Consider the following 19,130-nt stretch of genomic DNA (forward strand, 5'->3'; position numbering starts at 1 on the left):
AAATTTGAGGGGTTATTTTTGTTTTATTGAAAATAATATACAAAAATAAAGTTTAATGCACTTAACGCTTTTTTGTTTTCATCAATATTTTGAGAAAGTGATACATGAACACTGAGGTTTTTCTTTTATCTTCATAAAGGCCATAGAAAACATTTAATTAATAGCCATTTTGAAATGAAAAAGCGACCAGTAATGACGAGATCATCGAGCTTGGTGCCAAATCTCTAAAACATTTTTGCAGAAAAGCTGCGAACAATGTACGGAGGGCAGATGATTTTTTTTTAATTCGATTTTTGCATTCTATGTATCTTGAAACTTATGAAAAATAATGAATGTCAGATTTAGGAATTTTCCGAGGGGAGGTCGCATCTGTGTACAGGTGAATTCCATACCCTAATCGAAAATGATAAAATAAATAATATAATTTAAATAACTAAAATTTTAAAGTATAATTTGTTTTCCAATTGAAGACATAATAATATAACCCCCTATTGAATTTATATGTAACAGAAACAAACAACGTTTCAAGAAATTAAACGGTTTAACCTCCCAGGCTAGAACCGCTAGTGGCAGAGCTGGGCAAAAGTTAGCTATACGTAACAACTAAACATTATAGCTAAATTACCTGTGGTTTCTATGGAAACTAAATTGAATCTTAGTTATTATCTGTTTCTTCATAACTAATTCTTAGAGCTAAATTAGCTATTCTCTAAAATCTACAACTATTTTTTTAGTTATGAAGCATTAGCTAAAGCTATAGCTAATGATTATATAATTATAATAGATAGATAATTTTAATCACAAACTAATAAATAATATATAAGTAATAAAAAAAGTCGAAGTATTTACATCATTATAACTTCTCTTATTTCTGACACATGACCCTTTTTTTTTTTAATTTATAAAATAGTAGGATTATCCTTTATATGTTTATGGATGCGCTAAGAATGCAAATAAAATCGATTTTTTGATCTCGTGCTTGCCTACTGATCGATTAATCGTGCGCTAATCTAACGTTTTGTTTTAATTTCCCGATTTGTAATATATTAAAGGTAACATCATTATATGTTTTTGGAGGTGCTAAGAAATGAAAGTAAAATCCATTTTACGATAGTGCTCTTGCTTATCGATTTATTTTAAATTTAGATCATATAACCCATTTTATACTTCTTGTCAGCACCTAATGTATAAGAGAACCCTATTATTTTATAAATTCTAAAAGTTAAAATAAATTGATACGCAATATTGACTATTGAAGATATTGCATTTTTTGTGATTTTCAAAACAAAATTGAACGGTCTCCAACAAGGCAAAAATTGTAAGTAAAAAATATATATTTTTCGTTCTATTAAAATAGGTTTTTGAGGTGCGAAAAACGAATATCAACTTTATATCTCCATATAAAAATAGTTTACCCCCCTTTGCTATTTTAGTTGGAATAAATTATTTTAATACTGATCTGATATTTTGGTATATGGGATTTATAATATACCATTCAATTCGTTTTGTAGAATAACAAAAAATATTGTCCATTGAATTAAATAAGGTAAAATGCAGACTAAATAACAAAAACCAAATATCGCTTCCTATATAGTAGGTCAACAATTTATTTATTTATTTGAGGAGCCTTCGATTTGTATCGGAAATTACAAAACATTCGAGATCTTTATGATAATGACACTAATATGCAGAAAACGTAGGAATGGTTTGTTTGTTTTGTTTTTTTTGTTGCGTAAAACAACACTCGTCATTGTCATTAATTTCTTGTTTATCTTTTCTCAGGTTTGTTTTCCTAATTTTTTTTTGTCCGTTTGATATTGTATTTGTGATTTCAAATACAGAAACACCAATGTCATTGTTTTATCATCGTCTCTAAGGGTTTTTGAAATATTCGGGCTCATATTTCATCATCACCAAAGCTCTTGAGGTGCGATGTGAAACATGCACATTCCTCGAAGATATGGCTAATTGTAAAATTATTGTTACAATATTGACATTTTGGAGGTGTTTGTTTTTATAGGAGTGAGTGAGCCCCGTGTGACCTATTTTAAGCCTAGTTAGTACGACCTCCGGTCTACTACATTTCCGGCTGGAGGTATCCCAGTCGTTTTTTTTTAATTATAAGGCTTGACGTCCTTTTTAATAATTTTTAATTTACTCTTTGGGCTTTCGTTACACAAAGATTGCCATCTAGGAATGGTAGCAACGTAGGAATGGTTTAGAGCCGTAAACTAATTTGTACACAATGGTTCGAACTGTACCTTCCTGAGCTAATTAGAACTAGAGACATGAATTAAAACGTTCCAGAAATGTTTCTTTATTTGAAACTGCTCCCATGCGGAAACATTTAATCTAAAAGATATTCATATAGGTTGGAAGAGTAGAAATTCAGCTTTTCAATGGTTCTTGTTGGATTTGGATAACATTGTATGACATTACAAATTTAGTTCGTGAATAAGGGACATAAGCAGAAAAAAAATCAATCCCTAAATTTAATAATTTTTGATTTGCATGAAAATTCGGATTTATGGGTCTTAAAATACGCTAAGAACAGATCTGACTTGATTTTTCCTTAACAAAATGTTTTAGTATACTATAATAGAAGCTTCTTTTGGTTTTTATAATTTTTTATACACTTTATAGCTCATTTGTGTAATCAACAATCTTTTGTTCTTATTCTAGAGAGAAAAAAATCGATTAGTATAAAATAACAATGAAATACGCATTAAACAAATGCAGCATACAATAATATTAAAAAAAATTCTAAAATCATGTAATTTTGTTTTTCAGCCCCTAGGGCACATTAGCAAGGCCCCTTGGCCCATTGGAAAAAGTTTCAGTGAAATGAATGAAGAGTCACCCCTTTTAAATATAACTCAAAAGGAAAACTATTTATAATATAGAAAAATTATTATTCAGATGTTCCTAAAACTTGATCCAAACCTTCCACTACTGCAAATTAAATAATTGCAATTTTACAATATTAATAATAATATAAAAGATAATAATAAAATATAATATACGATTATTAACGATCAATCATAGTAATATTTTAAAATTATGGAATGAATTATTATATCACATGATAGTTAGTTGTGAATAAAAGAATAAATTTTAGTCAATAAGGATATCAATGTTTGACTACCAGGAACAAACAAAATATCTATTAGCAGAATAGAAAGATTACGAAAATTTATAAAAAGATAATAGTATATGAATCCACAAACATGGCGATTTCTAGAAATGTTACTTCTCCACTTCAGTACTTGAAGGCCCTGAATTGCAAGTTAAAAAAGAAAAGAACTGTATCAGAAAACCACTAACTCATAGGTTTGGTACTTTATTCATTTACTGGAGACAATGAAGATAATATAACATAGATGAAAAGGACAAGTCCATAAATGGGGAAAAGAAAGGTTCTTAATTGGCAAATGGATAAGGTTAAACTAAGCTTCACAAAAAAAAAGTCATAGCCGATGATGGCTTGTGCTGATAGTTTTCACATTATAAAAAGAAAGAAACAAATTGGAACAAACAGAAAGGATCAAATCAGAATACTTAAAAACATTTCTAACAATCCTTGAAATCTAATACTTAACTACAGAACAGAATAATTGTGTGAGTGATTTTAAGATGTTGATGTCAAAAAAATAGTAAAACAGAGAATTTCTTTTTTAATTTAAAATAATTCTGATTATCTAAGAGTCACAGTATTACAAAAAAAATATAATTTCAAATAAATATTTATATGTTTAAATGGAGTATAGAGAAAAGAAAAACATATAAATTATTATTGGAATTTAAAACAATATAAGGATAACAAATACATGATCCATTGAATTATGTTTAAGGAAATATTAATAAATAAATAATTCTTTTCAGTATTTTGATATAAAAGTGTCAATTTTAACTTATTATTATTTAAGAATTATTTTTTCTAAACAACAAAAATTTAGGTCGAAGTTACTCAGTTACAGGGTGGTCATGGTTGTGGCGGGCAACTCAGATTCTGTGACGCTGAGTAGTCTCAAGCCGAACACTCAATACCAAGTAACTGTGACAGCTGTGAGAGGTGGCAGAAAATTCAAAAGTCGACCAGTCGTATTCAGAACTCAAGGTGAGTATAAACTTACTTTTTTTTACTTTAAAATTGTTCACAACGTAAAATTACTAACTTTTTTTTCACTAATGTAACATTTGATTTTACACAAACAATAAGGTTCAATTCCTTGTATCCATAAATAAATTTCTTACGTCATTAGAACAAACCCATTATTCCACTTTCTACACCACTTTAGTGACATTTTGGAGTATTCCTGTGTTCTTCAAGATATTCTGTTTTTATGTATGTCTAACATATGCACATAATTTATTTTTCCTATTCCTTTTGTCCAATAAGATAGGTATAGATTACATATTTTTTGCCTTCCTTTAATATTTTTTATACTTATTTTAAGGAGTGTCCCTATTATATATTAGATTATAAGACACACTCCCCAGTGTTTAGGATTGTCCAGTGGGTAGGACAGTGTGACAGTGATAATACAATATGTATAACAGACTCTCCTCAAGTAAATTTTATACGAACTTGGAGTGGAAAGACGAAAAATATAAAATTGTCCAACAAATACAAAAATATATCTTAATGAACAAAAGGAACTTAAAATAGAATATCTTGAGAGGTGGGGAATACACCCAAACCTCAATGAAGCGATGTAAAAACATAGAATAAAAGCTTTGTTCTAATGACGGAAGAAATGTTTTTTTTTTTTACATAATATCTTAAGATAAAGGAATTAATAAAATAACATTTATTATATCGTTAAAAAAGTAGTAAAACCAAAAATTATTTTGTATAATTGATTTCCATTAAAATTTAAAAAGATTATTGGAATTTTGATTTGTTTTTTAAATAGTCAAAATATATTTTAGTTAACGTATCCAATGAGTCCCTCAATCTCCTAACATCATTATCTATAAATAAATAGTTGGTTTATAAATAACTTTATGAGGATATTACTCATTAATAACTTTACTCATAAATTAATCCATCAACAATTCTGAATAATATTATCAATCATATAACATCTTTTTACAGAAATGCCCAAAATACCTCAAGAAACAACTGTTCAAATTACTGGTGGTCCACCATCAAAAATACTTCTTAACCCAGGCATTCCTCCTCCTCCAGGCATGACTCCACCATACATACAAGTAAGTAACATAACCTTTTTATGTAAGAAAAGAAAACAACAAAGTTGATAAATATTCTTTGAACACATTTATTTTATTTCCCTTTAAGTACTGTTTCAAAATTTCACTGAACACTTCAACAAGTACAAATATAAAAAGAAATTGAATTTAAATCAACTTATATCATATTGACATCAAAATTGACACTCTATTATAACCATTAGCCATGTATCCTGATTGCCTGTGCAAACAATTTCACAACAATGTTTTGCATGCAATGTACAAACAACTTTTTGAATCTTGATTGCATTAGCAATAAAAAAAGAGAGCAAGCCAGTCAGATCATGCTACCTGAAAAGTGGCAGTAGTACAGGAATACAAAAAAAAAAAATTGTTATTTCCTTTCAGAAAATGGTTCAGTTTTTACCTAGACTATACAAGAGTAAGTAAATGTCATAAAAAATAAATATTGAAGTATTTAAGATGCACAACTTCCTAAAGTTATTTTTATTCCAGAAAAAACTAAACTATTCGCTCATTTTTTGTTTGGAGCATCCTACAACACTACTACCCACTAACTACCAACTAAAATTAACTACCAACAACTAAAACTATAACTACCAACAACACTAAAACCACCAACAACACTAAAACCCTTAAAAGAACATTATTTTAAGTAGAGTAAATTATCTAAAATATGAGCCCTACTAGACAATTCTACATGGGTAGACAAAGTAAACAGATCTATTGAGGCTCATATTTTAGCAGTTACTCTCTATTAGATGATGTTCTATTATGTTTATAAAGTTGTAGGTAGTTTTAAAGATATGGAGGCCTGAATGAAAAATCAACAAAAATTTTAGGGTTTCTGGAATAAAATAAACTCCACGGAGCATGCTTCTTCAATGCTTCAATATTTATTTTTTAAGGACATTGACTTACTCTTGTATAGTCTAGGTAAAAACTAAACCATTTTCTGAAAGGAAATACCACACTTTCTTTTTTTACTTAAAAGAACTCAAAAATAATTTTTTTTTTTTATCATTGTAACAGCAGCCATTTTCGCAAGTAGATCTGACTAGCAGATCATTTCTTTATTGGCAATACAATAAAAGAACGATTCAAAAAAGTGCTATCAAAGTTTTCATGATATAATATAAATATTTTTTGCACAGGCTCTTGGACTAATTGACCTGTTGGTTACTGAGGCATAAGAAAACTATTACTCCAATGGTAAAGAAAAGGAGCAATATTGAAAAAAAAAATTGTTTTCATTATTCAAAATAACTATTATAGTACAGCTAAGGAAGGTAAAAACAATATATTGATCTTTGAATTAATTGAAAATTCAATTCAATTAAATTAAATTCCCACCTTCAAATTCTTAACACAACAGTCAATAATCCCAAAACATTTCTTTGAAAGTACAGATATTTAAAGAGATGAGGGCTCATTAACCTCTTTATTAATTGGATGACAGAATATCTTCAGGCTCTGTACCACATTTTTTTGTTTAAACAAATGCAGCAAATATCCATGAAAAGCTTTACTTATTAATAGAGACTTGATTTTTGTGCAGTAAAAAACTCAAAATTTGCAAAATCGTGCAGTAAAAACTAAACCTCTTCTAATATGTTGTCCACAACTGAAGATCTATGTGGAAACCAATTGTACTAAATGATTTTATATTACTATTATGAAGGCAAAATTCAATTTTCAACTTCTTAAAACTACTTCAATTTTAAGTTTTAGAAAAATATGCAAGGCACTTTGTAGAAAAGGAATATTTCAAAATATTATTTCAAGCGAAATTCCCTTTTTAACTTCCCCTAATTTTTCTCATAGCATGTTCTTCCACTTAGTTTTTCAATTGTGTACTTACATACAAATATAGCATTAACCAAAAAACTAACAAGTAAAAAGTCAGTGCAGAAAAACTTGAAAAAGTTTGATTAAAAGTATATTGGTATATTCACTTTCAGCATTTTGTTTGAATTTAAAAACACTACTAAAAAGTCAAGATGAAACAATGAAGGATTAAAGGGAGAGTGGGAATCCAAGTTAAAACAATAACAAGCTTATTCATGAAAGACTTTCATAGTCACCAGAAGCCACTGGTTATTACTAGTACAAGAACATTCATCACTTGTGTGTCAGTAGTTCTTTTTTTTTTTTGTGAGGTTAAATTCAACTCTTCGTACGTTAATGAATGTATTCCCTGGCCTCAATTAATGCCAATTCTAAACTACAAATTTAATAACAAAAAAATAATAAAATGAAATTATAATAAATAAAAATTGGCATACATAATATGAGGAATTTAGTACAAGCCTTAAATGAAATTTAAAAACAACATTAAACAAAAATTAAAATCATGGAATTGTACCCTAAATAATTAAAATGGGTAATTTTGTGCAGACAAGCCTCAAAACGTGCAATTTTGTGGAGAAACCCCGAAACGTGCTATTTTTTGGAATATAAAATTAGTGTTATTTGAATGCCTTTTCCATGATTCAAATTTCTGTAAAGGTTTGACGGTATTCGGAGCCGGGTAACAAAAGATGCAATTACATGAAAATTCAATCACTACTTATACACTTAAATTATCTAGTTTTGACAAAGAACAAAATAGGCAGTAGAACATAAATATAGTTAGATATGGCAATAAACTCAACTGCAATTGTTAAATGTAAAATAAACTGTTTTAATTACTTTTACTTAAAGTTTGAAAGCCCGTGTTTGAAGAAGTAGAATGAAGTTTAAATAGAGTTAGAAGGAAAAAGTATTGCATAAAAAATATCTTTTTTTATATTCTTTTTTAAATTAAAAGCAACAATATATCTATTCATGAATAATATGATTGGTTTATGGTTACTACTCCATTCCTATGGACATAACATAGTGTTGTAAAACCTTTAAAAAAAAAAAAGGTTTATCTAACTCATAAAATTGTTTTCAAATCGGACTTATAGTTCCTCAAATTAGTGCATTCAAACAAACAGTTTAGTTTTATATAATATATAAATAATTTAATTTCTATTACTTTGTGTATTTATATATGTCTTTGTGTGTTTATATATATATATATATAAAACCCTTTACCAAGTCATTTCTGATATGTGGGGGGTTATCTGACAAGTAACCATCCTATTCTAACTATAGTGGGAGGGTCAAGATATTCATTCCATAGGGCTACCACGAAATAAAAGCCAACACTTCCATGCCGGATTATAACCAGTGCTGGTGCAGACTGGAGGTTCCTGAGGTGATATCAACTCTCAGCTTCAAACAGTCTCTATATCCCCAATATATACTAACCACCAAAAACTCTCCTTCTAAATGAATAGTATTTGTAATTATTCAACCTTTTAAAAAAATTTTTTCTCTAATCCAACATTCTTCAAAAACTAGAAATGACATCATACAATTAAATCCTTATTCATGGTTTGATGAACAACAAATAGAATTCAAAGGTTGTACTATAAAAAAAACATGTCAGAAATTCCAATTGTTAAAATTGACTAGTTTTCTGTATAGTGTATGATGAAACTTTGTTGACAAGTATTCTTGTCGGCTTTATATTTACTCTTTGAGTATCATTAAGTGTACCATTTTGGTTTCATGGTGTCCTTAAGGTTTCCTTAATTACCTATGCAGAATTGTGGTCTATTCTGATTATTCGAATAATTAATCAGTTTGTTAACTGCAATGAAAATTTCCATTCATATGTAGGAATTTATATTTATCCCAGAAACCAAAGATAAATTAAGAGGAAGAATCTGTCAGCTTAAAATGGACATAAGTCAAACATTGTCCGAGCATTACACAGGTCTACAAAAAAGATTTTTTCGTAAATTTAATTCTTCATATTTTGGGTGTGCTTAAGCCAAAAAAAAACTTCATTTTGTTCCATCACGTACAAATTTTTTGCGAACCCGGGATTCGTAAAGCCAGTTTTGCAGCACAAAAATCAAGAAAATATATCATAGCACCTACAGTACTCAACAGATCTTTCAATCGGTTTAAATGACTTAAATCAGACTGTTCATGATCAATTACAATTTAAAATAAAAGATAGTGTATTTACAATTTATATTCTAGTGATTTTCACCTTAAAATCTAGCAAATGTAGTGTTATAGTCTTCAAATCTTGCAAACCTAGATGTTCAAACAAATTCTCTCCCACCAGCAAGTGAGGACAATTTCAAATTTCTTTCTTTGTTGGAGACTTTTACATAAGAGTTTTGAGGTACTAACTGTGAATATGAAGTTAGTATTTTTTTTTTTAACCTACTTTATGTAATTATCTTTTTCAATTTTACAGCCATTTAGTGGTTGATTTAATTTTGTTTATAATTTTAGCTTTTTTTTCTGGGAAATTAATGAAAATACCTAATCTGCTCATTTAAAAACACATCTCTACAAAAATAAATTGAAATTTTCCTCACTTGGAGAGAATGAATTTTTTTTTTCACACATTCCTAGATCAACAAGAAACATTTATTAAACTTAAATCATGTATACTTTGATTAAATACTGTAAATCAAATTTAAATGCTACTGTACCATTGGAAAGACTAATTGTCTCTTATTCTGATTATAACAATAAAGTATGCGTTTGCTAGATTTAAAGGCAATAACAAATCACTGGATTATAATCAAACAACTAGAAATACATTGTCTTATATCTCAAATTCATATTGATATAGTACAATCCAATTTGTGTCATTTGCAATAATGTAATGACAATAAAAATTTGATAAAAAATTATAATACAACAAAAATTTGAAGTTGATCGTTAGGATACCCTGGGTGCAAAGAAAGATTTTCTTGATTTATATGCAACAAAACTGGTTTTACATAGCATTTCTTTGCAAAACATTTGCAGGTTATAAAACAAAACAAAATTCCATTTCATTACATTGGTCTAATTTAAGCAAATGATTCAATATTACAGACTAGAGGTAGAAATATCACATACAACATTATTAATGATTTTTGTAATTTACAATCTAGGTGAGAGGTGTTGAGGTGGGTATAGTCTGCTTAGTGCTTCTGGTATGGGTAGGAGCAATCATTCTCTTCTTCAACCGCTGGGGCAAGATTAGAATGCTCCTTCCTTACCAACCAGACTATAAGGACACACAGCTCAAAGTACCAGGAACATGTCAGCAAGGCACATCTTGCCAAGCGACCGGGTCTTCTGGTCTCTGTTGTGCTCAGGTAATGCTTTTAATCATTATCATAGCAAGTGAATTTGCATAATTTTTTTTCACAGATCACAAAAAAAATCCTAAATAATGTCAAAAGAACATTCAATCAATAAATATTACCTATCCTTTATTGAAAATAAATGTAAAAAGCTAACTAAAACTCATAATAGGTAAAATTACCAAAGATATTATAAAATCAAAAAATCTCAGTTTTATTCAATCACAAGAAAATTTTAAAATGACTATGTTCACTATTATTTGCTATATTAAATATTAAATCAAGAGATAATCATAAAAATCATCATTAATTTGATACACCCCTTCATTTAAAGTCACTAATATATAGTGAATCACATATATTTGAAAATTAAAAAATTATGAACAAAAGTAAGAAATACTTTTAATACAGTTATCATCTGTTTTATCGACCAATGTTCTGATTATATCACTAATATTAGTGCTGTCTGAATATTTAATTGTCTGAATATGTTATAAAACGAAAGTCAATAATAAGAATGTGTTTATTAATTTTTTTTATATGCATAAAAATAGTTAACTTTTTTTTATAATAACATAAAATATGATTGTGCAATACCCATCTTTCAAGAAAAATTAATTTTTCAGCCAATACTCCCGACAAAATGTACAGATAAAATTTATGGAATAAGACATCTATCAAACCATTTTTAAAAGAAAAAATGAATTTATTAGAAACATTGTCATTTATTATTGAAACAATATACCATTTAAACATCAAAAATACTAAATATACTTAGGTAAAAAATAATGTTCTGAATATGAAATCATATTAACTTAATATCATATTAATAAAGACATTAAAACTGGAACATTATGAGTCTGGTCGATCATAGTATTATTTTATGAAAAATTTAGAATTATTATGAATTTTTAATTATTCATAAAGCTAGATGTTTTTTTAATTCATGAGGTATATACATGTTTTATGATCATCACAATAAGTTTATAAGTTTTTAGTAGTGCAAAGCTTCTTGATCGATACATTTTTTTTACATATTAAATATTTTTTAAATTAATGCATATTTTTCAGCTAAAGCTAGACCACTGATTAATCCTAGAATACAAATATTGAAAGGCATGAGTGGCTTGGTAATGACTGGCTTCTTGTATAATTAAACACCTAACAAGATGAAGCATGATTGAAACAAAATAATAATAACTTCAATACTTCAATTTTAAATTATTTTTGTGATTAATTATTAGCTATAATATAATTAATTGACACGCTGTGTAGTAAAATTTCACAACAAATAAAATTAATTCAATGATTCATGAATCCTTCAAATCAGTTTTGGATAGTATAAATTATTGCATAATTAAATATTCATTAAATAATATTCATAGCTAAAGGTAAATTTTGATTATATTACTCTTTCATTACAAAGACGTATTGCTACTTTACTTTAATAGTGGCACGCCTGACAACAAAAAAGTTTTTATTTTTTTTATTTTGTGTTAGACCAATTCTAAACATTGTACTATACAATGAGGTTGCTTTGTGACTGACCTAATAGCTTTGGATACAGTCAGTAGGACAACCCAAATAGAGAGAGCAACTCCTATGGTCTATGGTACTATTATTGAAATAAGTCCAATTCAAAATAAAAAAAAATTTGTGTCAGACGTACCACTATTAAAGGAACACAGCAATATGTGTACATATTTTTTTTTTTTTTTTTTTTATACAAAAAAGTTTTAATAATTTGATAATATTAACTATTTCTAGAATGATTTAAATATATTTAAACAACTAAAAAGTTTTAAATTACCAAGTTTTAAAATTAAAGAAGTTTTAATCATTAAATTAATTTAATAATGCTTTTTAGTGGAAGAAGTTTTATTCCAAATATTTGAATCCAATTTTCTATTTCACTAAAACAAATACAACAATTCTATATGTTTTGAATCACTAATCTTATAAATTATAAAAAATCAAAACATTTGTTGTTTTTTTCTTTGATATTGTTTGAATGAATAATTAGAGGAAGTGGACTATAATATTCCTTAAATAATTTCAAGACAGAGAAAATGAATCGTTTGGAAAACATACAATAAGCTCCAGAAGAACGCAAGTTGATGAATTATAAATTATAAATTAGTTGATATTTGGTTTCAATGACTTTTGAAATTATATTAATAAAAACCCATCCACTTTAACCCATTCTGTCTCTATTTACAAAATTTTTAGAAAGTTATAATACATTTAGAAGCCATCAGTTTACATAGGCTTCTCTATCTTAGAGAAACTGCTATTCACCCCAGGGTGTGGTTATAGCCTGACCCTTACATACCTGTGATCATTCTGTCAGAAAGCATCATAGATATTTTAGTAGCATAATCAGTTTAATTTTTTTTTCTTCATTTTAGGCTCATTCTTCTATTAATTTAAATTGAGAAAACATATTAGATCGACATAGAGATACTCACAAGATACTCTGTTATAAAAAAAAAGATGTTTTCTTACATTCATTATTTCATTGAAAAAAAAAAATGTAGGCATGTACTAACTGATTTTTTAGAAAAGTGAGGGTTGAAAAATTTCTATTTGATCAGTAGAAATTTGAAGCTTAATATTCAGAATTTTTAAAAATAAAAATTCAAGATTTAAAAAATACTCAAAGTTTAATATTTAAGTGTTCGACAGCATACCAAAATGAAACCTCTGCTTCAATAATGAAAATGGAATTAACACAGAAAACAACCAAAAAAAAATTTAGATTCAAAATACAACATACTAATGCAATACTTTATGATTTTTTTTATTTAAAAAAACTTATATCTTGCGAAAAAATGCATGGTTATATAAAATCATTTTTAGTAAACTACAGGGTTGTAAAATAAGTTTGTAGCGTTTTTACTGGTGATTTGCATAAAAACTTCGGATTCTTATAAATATTTTTAATCAATTATATATGACCCATTTTGATCTATTACATGTTGCCATTTTTCTGGTTTTTGCGCAATGAAATCCTCTATGTGCGTTTTGCAGTCCTCAAAAGAATTAAAGTGTTTCCTGTTAAGAGAGTTTTGAAGGGCCCAAAATAAGTGAAAATCTGTTGGGGTAAGGTCAAGTGAATAGGGTGGGAGGGAAATCACATCCCAGGCAAACTCCAATAATTTCTGCCAGGTGTGCAAACACGTGAGGACGGGCGTTATCATGATGGATAACTATGCCCCAGCTGAAGAACGACCCGAGTGCGTTGTCTTCCAAGTAAAAATTTTTGGTTCTAAACCTAGCAAACCACTTATGGACAGTGCTTTCTCCCAAGGCATCACACCATACTCACTGCAAATTTTGTTAACCATCTGTGCAGCAAATTTTCCTTTTCGGAAATAAAAAATCATTAAATGACAAATATGAATTTTTTTTCTTCCATTTTGAGCAAGCAAAATACCACTTAAAGATAAGGAATCTCGATTGAAACTGATGCATAAAAGCACCTTAACTAATCCTTTTTTTAGTATATATAAACATCATTGACCATGTACACATGATTTTATAAACACAAAGAGGATTAAATTGGAATATTGAAAAACCCTACAAACTTACTTTACAACCCAATATTTAACTGAAATTTTAAATGATCAGAAACATTTATATAACAAATAAATATTACATACCTATGTCAAATGCGTTGATTCAATTAATTTTTCAGACTTGATGCACTGGTGATTTCACTAGACACTTGAAACTGAAAGAGGAAACAAAAAAATTTTAATACGCCTCAGAATCTTTTATAGAATATACTTCCATATTTAGAATGGGAAAGAATGGGTTAAAGTTTAAAAATGAACTTATCCTAAACATATAAATAATAATCATATAAAAACTGAAACTAAAAGCCCTACTCATAATAATTTAAATCCATCACCAGAAAGCTTATAAATGTGATAATGCACAGGTGTTTAAATAATGATCACTAAATTACAAAATATAAAAAAATTATAATATACACCCCTGATCAATGATTGAGTGGAAAGGGAACTGCGGAAAGAGATGGTGGAGTAAGGTGTTTTGGTTGGTTCAGAGCTGCTGCGATGAGGATGATGACGAACCTTCACGAAGGATGCACGACCGGAGACACTATTGCTGCTCCTGTTGGCCTAGTCCCCATCAACACCAATCACCACCTCATCCCAGGGACTGCAACTGCAGGTTCGCTCTCCTCCACAGGGCAGAGCCTTGAAGTAAGACTCTCAGAGCCAACGACACGCTTTTTTTTGTAGTGTTTGTCCTGCACCGTCGGTGTCGCAGATCGTATACTCCATTGACATAGGGAGTTTCTTACAGTTGACAGATTATCATCTCCCCTAATTTTATTGACTTACTATTCTTTCACACCTGTAGTATTATTTTATTATTAACATCTAAAATACACATTTATTTTTGTTATATATATATATTTTTCTAAATAGTTCTATATGAAAGAAAGTGTTTTATTTATATTCCATACTCAAAAATATTTTGAGCTCTTTTAAGATTTATTTTATTTTTTATACTTTAAAACATATTTTCTAATTAAATTATAAAAAATAGAAAAACATTTTAGCTTCACAATTTTTATTAAAACTAAAAACAAAATAATTTAAATGTAATAAAAACACAATATTATAAAAAGAAATAATTTAACAACAGTTGAGATAGAAAGAATCAAACAATCCAGGTACATTGGTATTATTTTAGCAGACAAATTGGTAAAAATAATTTATTTTCAAACTTCTTATGTTTTATATTCTTATGTAAGCCAAAATGTTGCATATTTCAAGCTCCAATTAAGAATCAGTATTCCAGATCATTTTTCCTCTTTTAATAGAAAATAATTGTTAAGTTTAGAAAAATAGGTTCATCAGTTACAAATTCATCTTTAGAATTATAGTATCGATTCATAAACCCAAATTTTGTAAAGAACAATTTACATTATAGGAAGAATAGTAAGAATAGTTAGAAGAAAAGTTTTCAACTCTATGAATTTGAAGATCAAGAACACAAAGGGTGTCTCAAACTCCAGATAAAATTCACAAATAGGTAAAGGCAAATGATTGTAGTGTCAGGCTAATAAGTACAAATGGAAATGATGTGTAAGTCTGTAAGGATAGGAGAATAATCCATTGAAGTAGAATAAGAAACAGGTCTAATTCACCTGATGCAATACAAACTGTGAATGGAGAAAACCAGATGATCAGTAACAAGAGAGAGTAAGGTGCTATGGTATTTTTCAAAACACTATACTAATTTACACTACAATGCAAAAATGATAACAGACAGGGACACTAAAAATGTTATAATAAATAAAAATAATTCATGTAGATGTGGATGGTGGCATTGTGGTGAGATCATTTCAACTGTGGTGACCATAGAAGAATATCGGAGAGTGCAACAAGTTTAGGAGGTAAAGATAAATTGGCACTCATGGACTAGAGGAAGCCTGAGATCTTTATACTTTTGTAAATGTTTATTGACAAAAAGAGCATAATCCTAATTTACACCAAAAAATCATGTTGCTAACAGGCAGTGTAGGGCTAAAAATAAATTTAAAAAATGTCAGACCACCAGTAAAAATTAAACACTAACCTGTAGTGAAACCATTCAATGAAAGCCATTACTTCTGCCTAATTTGTAGGCCTTCCCCAGGTCTACCACAAAATGGAGTACTAAAGAAATAGCTGATGGTAATAGAGGATTGTAACAATAAAATAGAGGAACTAGTGAACTAGTAAATAAATAATAGTTAATTCTCCCTTAATCTTTTAATTTGGAAAGAACCTATAAATCATTTACTGTGATTCCACTACCCATGAACCTTAACAACATACTAATTCAACTTGAAATAATAGACAGTATAATAAAATTATGTCAGTTAAATAAGTTAAAAATGATTTTTTAAACATGAACATAAAAATATTTCAAAAAAATATAAAACACTTTCTATTGAGAACAATTTGGAACATTTTATTTTATTTATATAGGGATTTTTTTTTATTAATCAAAATTTTTATAAATGACATGAATTTAAAATCAAAATGTAACTACTCCCTTATCATATCCATTGACATCAAAGTTGCTTCTATGACCAGCTTAGCTTAGCATCCAGGGCATTTGCTTGTCACAAATACATACTTTCAGTTGTGCATACATGCTAAGGTTCCTTGTCTCATTAGTTTACATCGCACAGTAAGCATGTAATCGCAAACATAATAAAACAACAAATGTCCTTTACTGTTGATAAAAACTCAAAAGCAACAAGAATTAAAAAATATTTTCATTCATACAAATCCATTTTATCATTTGAATAAAACATAAAATTAAATTTCTCAAAAAAATAGTCTTATGGTAAAAACAAAAATCACTCACTATTCTTAGTGAACATTTGTTGTTTGATTAGGCGCTATCATTAATGATTATGCTATCATTAATGATTATGCTATCATTAAAGACTAGGATACATAGTAAATTGTAGCAGTTACTTTAGCATTAAATTTGTCAACAGGTACAATAGATAGTAATGGTTATTAATACTTCTGCATCATATATCGTAAAATAATGTATTCATAGAATACAGACATTCATATTTTCCTTTCATCTGCTTTTTTAATACTTAGCAGAGCTCATCCAATAGTAAAATATTAAACTTAGATTATTGTAGTTAATTCTTATATTAACATTGATTTTGCCTTTAAGAAATAGAATTTAATTAGATTATTATTTTTGCTAATGCTTTTTAAAAGTTTATTTTTATTTATGAGTTCAGTTTCAAGAGCTGCCGATTAGAAATGGTACCTTTACTTTCTAGTTTCATTTGTCATAAAAATTATAGAAACATTTAACACAATATTAGTATATATTCTTTAATACTAAATAACAACCTAGTCCAATATTGGTTAAAAGAGATTGAACTAGCTATTTAAAATTTAAAAAATATAATTTAATTTAAATTTTAATTACTCTGTAATGTTGTAGTTCATAATATTGTTTTAAGAAAACAATGAATCAATGACTCATTTTAAAAATAATTATATTTAGGATAAAGTGACAAACAAAAATAGAATCTCTCTACATTAGGTTATTTGCCAATGCATGAAATGCATTTCATTTTATACTGCCATAGTACTGCTCAGATATTGTATAAAACAGGTCATCACTTAAAGTGCAAAAGGTTTGTGCCACAAAAAACATTCATCATCAGGAGAGAAAAAACTGATTCTGTATGTAAGTATATATTCAAATGCTAAGTAAAATATCAATTTTTATATTGTAGGAAGATTGCCCGGGTGGCAGTCAATAAAGGTATCAAAATAGTAAAAGAGAATTATTTTGATACCTTTATTGACCACCTCCCAGACTATCCTCCTACAATCTACTTTATATGGTCAACTATCTTCTTTCAATATCAATTTTTATACATATGATCTTTTGCACTTAAAGTGTTAAGTATACTTATTTCTCTATAAAAAGGCATATTTTGAACTACCCCACTTACATATCAACATTTAAGTTTACATGTCATTAAAAAGTTTTTGAATTATAACAATACAAATTCACAGTAACAAAATTATGAAAATCGTTATGTACAGATCATTAAACAAATAAAAAACAACCAAGAACAAATCATGAAATTATTTCTTACCTCACACCATACAAGATTATATCGTCGGGTAAGAAGGAAAAGTGATCAACTAATATTTTTTTTACATAACTTCATCACTTTTACCACTAACCCAACCATATAACTCTTTGAAATATATACAACTTATAGATATAAATTAAATGCATTACAATAAAAAAAAATATTTTTAAGACCAGTCAATGAGAAACGATTCATTCATGAATTGAATTATTTATTAAAGCTTTAAAAAAATAAAAACCTTTAGAGACTGGAAATAATAATGAAGACATAAAAATGAAAAACCACATTGCTCACCTCAACAATTTTAATGGGGGAATTATTGGAACAAATTCAAATTTGAAAATCTTAAGCATTTTAAGTCAGTAAATTAAACTATTCTATTAAATGTAATTAATCCACTTTTCAAGCAATTACTTTAAATAATCTTTTGGTAAACCATTATAAATATGCTTTTGGTATACTAATATAAATTCAAGATTGCTCAGGATGATAATGTAATTTTAATCTAAAGATGTTACATACTAAAGATATTCAAACTTGAAAGTATTGCAACTCAAACTTCAAACGAATGTAAAAAGAAAAAATCTATTGGAATATTAACAAAAAGCGCTCTAATGGACATTGTTGCCAATTGCAATTTTACAGTAACGAAAATTGTAGTCTGGGAACACTTTTATTGAAAAATGTGATATTTCGTTAAGTAGTTTGTCATAAAAATATAATCAGAGTTAATAATAATAATTTAACATGGAAACGCAGAATTATTGAATATTTTTCAACGTAGCAATGTATTCGGAACTTGTTCACAACTTAGGCTCCAAATGTTGTGAGTTCAAATCTCACTTATATTGAATGCTATAGGTGAAGTATAGGCCCGATCTAAACTAAACATTATCCATTAAGTTCATCCTCTTTGAAGCGAGCGCAACGAATGGGAGTCGATAGCTGTGGATCTGATCAAACTGTTATAATAATAATTGCATTTATAATTTTCGAACTTTCTATGACTGCTACCATTAAATAATTATTCCTGAGATGTTGTTGTTGTTGTCTGGGGCTTA

General features: G+C 28.0%; 1 protein-coding gene across 1 annotated transcript in view; it reads left to right on the top strand.

The window, feature by feature from the left end:
- LOC106678444 (uncharacterized) overlaps nucleotides 1–19,130 on the top strand; it is a gene marked incomplete at its 5' end in the record, with an annotated part of 113,328 nt that overhangs the window by 78,861 nt on the left and 15,337 nt on the right. Inside the window, 4 exon segments of the mRNA XM_067045320.1 lie at nucleotides 3,978–4,117; nucleotides 5,099–5,214; nucleotides 10,209–10,415; nucleotides 14,426–14,632. Of these exon segments, the coding sequence (XP_066901421.1) occupies nucleotides 3,978–4,117; nucleotides 5,099–5,214; nucleotides 10,209–10,415; nucleotides 14,426–14,632 (670 nt within the window).

The sequence above is a fragment of the Halyomorpha halys genome, unplaced genomic scaffold (genome assembly GCF_000696795.3).
Source record: "Halyomorpha halys isolate HHAL.00 unplaced genomic scaffold, Hhal_1.1 Scaffold144.1, whole genome shotgun sequence".
Taxonomy (NCBI): Eukaryota; Metazoa; Arthropoda; class Insecta; order Hemiptera; family Pentatomidae; genus Halyomorpha; species Halyomorpha halys.